At 36.2% G+C, this 6121-nt stretch overlaps 1 protein-coding gene across 1 annotated transcript; it reads left to right on the forward strand.

The window, feature by feature from the left end:
• The first annotated feature begins 1153 nt into the window (after positions 1 to 1153).
• On the forward strand, positions 1154 to 2092 carry LOC131926768 (olfactory receptor 14J1-like). Its single transcript, XM_059282363.1, has one exon. The coding sequence runs from the start codon at positions 1154 to 1156 to the stop codon at positions 2090 to 2092; it is 939 nt and encodes a 312-aa protein (XP_059138346.1).
• Positions 2093 to 6121: the final 4029 nt, after the last annotated feature.

Genomic DNA, 6121 nt, shown 5'->3' on the forward strand with positions numbered 1-6121 from the left:
TGATACTTCACAGGACTTAAAACCTCAAAAGACTGACAGAGCATGTTTGCTCTTGTTGCCTAGAACTCATTAATGGGGAAAAAACATGCAGAAAGCTGACACTTTATTATGTTCTCATCAACCTTCAAACACCAACATGCATCTTGCAAGGGGAGAATGATATGTCATTTTCAATCTCTCAAATATCAAAGCAAAAGATCATGGACTAAAACATAATTTCTCTTCTGTCTGAAACATAAATGACTTTACTTTTCCAGTCTCTTACTGAAGTTAGGCACTGGATGTTGGTCATTTTCCTCTACATCTTAAAGCACCTCAAGAACTCACTGTGTGTCTGCAATTGTCCTTGCTTTGTGGTAAGTGCTATTTGATGGCTACATCTGAAGGCTATTAGTATAGACAGCAGTTCAAATAGAAGCTGCTTGTCCCCTAAAACAGTCCATAAATGAAATAAGATATCTAAATTGAGAGTGGTATGTGAGTATTCCCCCTGCACAAGTATTTTTGCTGCTTTTGATTTCAATAATCACTGCATGGTTATTTAAGAGCAATACATATATTCATTTTTACACTTGGTTCTACAATAACAGACTCTCTGTAATGTTAGTACTGTTTGCCAAAGAAAATAGCTATTTCCAGTGAACAACCAAACTATATTTTAATTCCTAGCATATTCCCTTAAAATGCCTATTCTATCTGCTAAAATAGTATGCTGTCCTGTCTATACATAACCAGTCCCATGTTCAAAAACCTCTCATCCACAGCCCATCACTGTCTATTGATGAGTCAGATAAAAGCAATGGGTTTCTGTTGTGGCAATGGAATAGTGCTTTTTCATAGGGCAAATACAATTATGTTCCTTGAGAGAACCAGTGATGGACCACATGTACATTTACCTGTAACTACTGGTTTATGAGCAGATAGTGTGAACTCTATGGACATGAGAAAAATGTGTTCTCACTTAAGTTTCACAACAAATAGAATATGAATATATATATATATATATATTCATATATATATATATAGAGAGAGAGAGAGAGAGAAATTATTGAAGAAAATACTAATGAACAAATAAATAATGTCTCAGTATCTGTATACTGCATTTACTATATCATTTTATTCTTCAGCTGCTACCACAATTTCTACTCTCAAAATGTTTGTGAGAAATATAACCACAATGAGTGGATTCCTCCTAACGGGGTTCTCTGACAACCATGAGCTACAGATCTTGCATGCTTTGCTCTTTTTGGTGACATATCTATTGGGATCAACAGGTAACTTCATCATTATCACCATCACCACACTGGACCGGCAGCTCCAGTCTCCAATGTATTACTTCCTGAAGCACCTTTCCCTTCTGGACCTCTCATCCCTTTCTGTCACAGTTCCCCAGTATATTGAGAATTCCCTGGCAGGCAGTGGATACATTTCATATAGCCAGTGCATGCTGCAGGTTTTTTTCTTCACAGATTTTGCCTGGGGTGAATTGGCCATTCTCACATTGATGTCGTATGATCGTTATGTGGCCATTTGCTTTCCACTGCACTATGAGGTCATCATGTGTCCCAGAAAGTGTAGGTTGGCTGTGACAGGTGTATGGCTAAGCAGTGGCATCCCAGGAACCTTGTATGCAGCAACCTTATCCTCTGTCAGGTTCTGCGGGCCCAAAATAATCCACCAGTTCTTCTGTGATGTCCCCCAGTTGCTCAAGCTCTCCTGCTCTAATGATTACCTTGGAGTGATGGGAGTGGCTGGTTTTCTGTCTGCAATGGCCTTTTCCTGCTTCATTGGGATTTCCCTCTCCTATGTCCACATATTCTCCACAGTTCTTAGGATGCCCTCTGCTGAAGGCCGGTCTAAGGTCTTCTCTACCTGCCTGCCCCACCTTTTTGTTGTCTCATTGTTTCTTTCCACAGGCTCCTATGCATATCTAAACTCAACTTCAGAGTCTCCAATTGCTTTAGATTTCTTGTTCTCTGTCTCTTACACAATACTGTCTCCAACACTCAACCCTGTTATCTACAGTCTGAGAAATGAGACCATAAGGAGTGGTATAAGGAAGTTACTGTTGAGTACAAAATTCAGTGGTTAGAATCATTTTTGTCCTCTTGTTACTAACTGTTCAATTATATGCAGGAATGTTTTTAGTCATTGGTATTCCTTCAACCTATAATATTAATGAAGAGTAATTTTTTCTGTAGATAAACTACATTATATAACCATCATCCTTATGCAAGTTCATTGTTTGAATTCTTTGCTTTTTACTATTAAAACTGTTGTTCCTTCAAATTAAGAAAAATTAAAGCCTTGTAATATAGATTAACTACTTCTTACCTCCTAATGCATCCACACACAGACACACTGAAAATATCAGTACATGTCTTAACATTTTTTCAGAGGCAATATTATTATGCTAATAATAAAAAATGATACTATTAACCCCAGTTCCACCCACCAAGTCATAATTTTCAAATCAACCATTTACTTTCAAATTTTTATTTTAAATTCTGTAGATGTAATTCTAAACAGTCTTATTAAACAAGAAACACAGAGCCAAATAAAGAGTTAAAAGCCCAAGAGGTCAGAGAACTAGCAAATAACCTTTAGCTTACCAGCCGCTGCTGTCCTTCCCCTGAGAAAAGAGACCTACTTCCTGTGTGTCTGTATTTTTATTGACTTTCTGTTCTGCCTTCTCATTGGTTCTAAACCCAACCACATGACTTTTTTGTCACTGTCTGTCTATATAGACCTCCAGGTCTCTATGGTTGGTACTTGGATTAAAGGCGTGTGTCACCAAGCTGGCTATGTCCTTGAACACACAGACTCTGCCTGCCATGTGATCAGATAAAGGGCATGTGCTACCACTGCCAGACTTGTGCTAAATGGCTTGCTATTAGCTCTGACGCCCAGGTAACTTTATTTATTAACATACAAATAAAATCATATTTTGGCACAAATAAAATATTACCATAAAATTCATTTTTGTCTATCAATATGCATATTGATATAAATTTATATGATATCACTAGGTACAATTGCATAGTCTTACAGATACAATTTTCCTGAAGTACAGTTTTCAATTTATATCAAAATTTATCTGTATATATTCATTCATTTTGCCTATATTAAATACCTTCAATATTTAATTATTATTATAAGTAATAATAAAAATTGAAGTTTTGTCTTTATATTTCTAAAGAATAGGTTTATTGAATCTAAGTGTACAAAATATTCAACTCTCTTAAATGGTGTGACCATATTACTTTAAAAAATAAATTATTTATGTGTCAATTAACAGTGTAGGGCCAAAGCACTTCTCTTCTAAAACTCACCTGATTTTACTAGTTCATAAAGAACTATGCATAGGGAAACTTAGAGCTGGATTAAGTCCTGTTAGATGCCTAAAACATAATGATAAACAGCAGAATCTACATAGCAGCAACAATCCACCTTTACTAAATTTTTTCAAATGTATGATAATTCGACAGATCAAAGACATTGATATTTGCTAGTTCTCATACTACTTTAATTTTATATATTTTCTCTTATTTTTGTAAGAAGCTTCATAAGAATGATAATCCTTTATCTTATAGTGGTAAAACAATTCTTCAGTCTCTATTTCAATTATCCCAGCCATTTTTCTACTCAAATTTTGTATATAGTATATTAGTTTTTATTTTGTTTTAAGTTTTAGATTTTGACACCTGTAGTAACAAAACTTAGTCTAGATTTTCAAGATATCAAAAGCGACTGATCATCAGACCTTTTACCTCCTCAGAAACTGGACTGTTCAATCCATCTGCAGAAGCACATAAATTACATTTGATTCTTTTTGAGTTATACACTTTCTAAAATACTTCTTATGCTAGCCTGTTATTTTATTAGTTGATTGAATTACAACATAAGCAAATCAATTCCATTTTAGCCTTATATTTAAATTTATTTACATTAGCATCCAAATATAAGTTTTGGAAAACAAAATATTGGATTATCATTACCAAATGACTTTGGTAAAGAGCTACTCTTTGGTTTAGAAGTACTTTGTTGTCTTCTATACTATTGACTGTCTTCATTTTAGTTAATAAAATCATTTTCTTTGTAATCATTGATCTTTCAAATATATAAAATAATTTTGGGAATGTTGTGTTCTGTGACAGTTTGCTTTTACTCATAAGTACAAAAAGCTTTGTTATAGACCCCAAATTTTTAAAAAATGTAATTCTTTTTTAAAATAATACATTCCTCAGTATCTGCTGTGGGATGTTCTGTATGTCAAATGTGTTGCTGATTGGTCAATAAATAAATGACTGATTGGCCAGTGGCCAGGCAGGAAGTATAGGCGGGAGTAACAGAGAGGAGAATTGAGAGAACAGGAAGCTGGGTGAGAGAGACACTGCCAGCCGCCACCATGACAAGCCGCATGTGAAGATCCCGGTAAGCCACGAGCCATGTGGCAAGGTATAGATTTATAGAAATGGATTAATTTAAGATATAAGAACAGTTAGCAAGAAGCCTGCCATGGCCATACAGTTTGTAAGCAATATAAGTCTCTGTGTTTATTTGGTTGGGTCTGAGTGGCTGTGGGACCGGCGGGTGAGAGAGATTTGCCCTGACCGTGGGCCAGGCAGGAAAACTCTAGCTACAAGTATCTGTTATGTAATTGCATTTGTGTGGTTCATTTAAATATAACTTACTTTCTATTCACACTAACCTTGTGATAAACAACCAATGACCTTTGAATCCCACAAATGTGAGAATTCTGACATTACTATACCTTCCTTCCAAGTGACAAAACAATCCCTTGTCTGGTTGCCCTATATCTAGAACATAAGTTCAAGACCTGGGTTTCAACATTAGATGCTCTAGCTGCAGACACCAGCTTAGAGAAAAACATTGTAGGAAGGAAGACTATAAACAGCAGTCATTTCAAAGCTGGTGGCTCAGGTGCTCAGCTTTGGAAAGTAGTTTCCTAGAGTCCAGAATCTGGTCCCTGAATCAGTAGTAGTATCACAATCATTATCTGAGCCAGATATGTCAGTCAGTATCCAGGTCTATGCTGGGCCATTTGCCTGCAGAGAACATGAACATGCACATGCACTGCCTTGGACAAACACTTGGACATGACACTCTCATGACAGTCTGAGTTCAAGGAAGTTTATATATACTGTACCTTTTCTGAAACATTGAGTATTAATTTGGTCCTCATTTTTGTGTGATCACATAAATGTCACAAGTCTTAGGCTGCACACCTTTATGAGAGGTGAAATCTTACACAATCTCACTTCATCCTGCTCAGAATGTTAATCATTTAACCGAATATCAGTAATACTAAAGTACTTTGTCATAGGCTTTCTATTGTAAAGAGACACCATGACCATGACAACTCTTATAAGGAAAACCTTTTTGCTGTTGTTGTTGTTGTTGTTTTTATTTTGTTTGGGTTTTTTTTTTTTTTTTTTTTTTTTGGTTTTTTGAGACAGGATTTCTCCGTGTAGTTTTGGTGTCTGTCCTGGATCTCACTATGTAGACCAGGCTAGCCTCGAACTCACAGAGATCCACTTGATATTGTTAAAAATCTCTGCCTCCCGAGTGCTGGGATTAAAGGCGTGTGCCACCACTGCCCAGAGGAAAATGTTTACTTGGGATGGCTTGCTTACAGTTTTAGAGGTTCGGTTCATTATCATTATGCATGGCAACATGCAGACAGACAGCATTGGCTACATATTGATATGAAGGCAACAGGAAATGTTATCAGACACTGAGCAGTATCTTGAGCATAGGAAACCTCAAAGCCTTCCCCACAGTGACACACTTCCTCCAACAAGGCCATACCTACTCCAACAAAGTCATACCTCTTAATAGTACCACTCCCTATGAGTTTATAGGGGCCAATTACATTTAAGCTACCACATTCCACTCTCTGGCCCCCATAAGTTTTTAACAATATCATAATGCAAAATGCATTTAGTCCAACTTCAAAAGTCCCCGTAGTCTATCACAGTCTCAACAACATTTAAAAGTCCAAATTTCAAAGTCTCTTCCAAGATTCATGCACTCTTTTAACTTTGTAATCCCCTATAAAATCAAAATGATAAAAAAAAACCATATTCTTCCAACATAT

This window comes from Peromyscus eremicus, chromosome 16_21, assembly GCF_949786415.1.
Source record: "Peromyscus eremicus chromosome 16_21, PerEre_H2_v1, whole genome shotgun sequence".
NCBI lineage: Eukaryota > Metazoa > Chordata > Mammalia > Rodentia > Cricetidae > Peromyscus > Peromyscus eremicus.

Excerpts from the sequence above, each read along its gene's own strand:
- LOC131926768 (XM_059282363.1), top strand. The coding sequence starts at position 1,154 with ATGTTTGTGAGAAATATAACCACAATGAGTGGATTCCTCCTAACGGGG.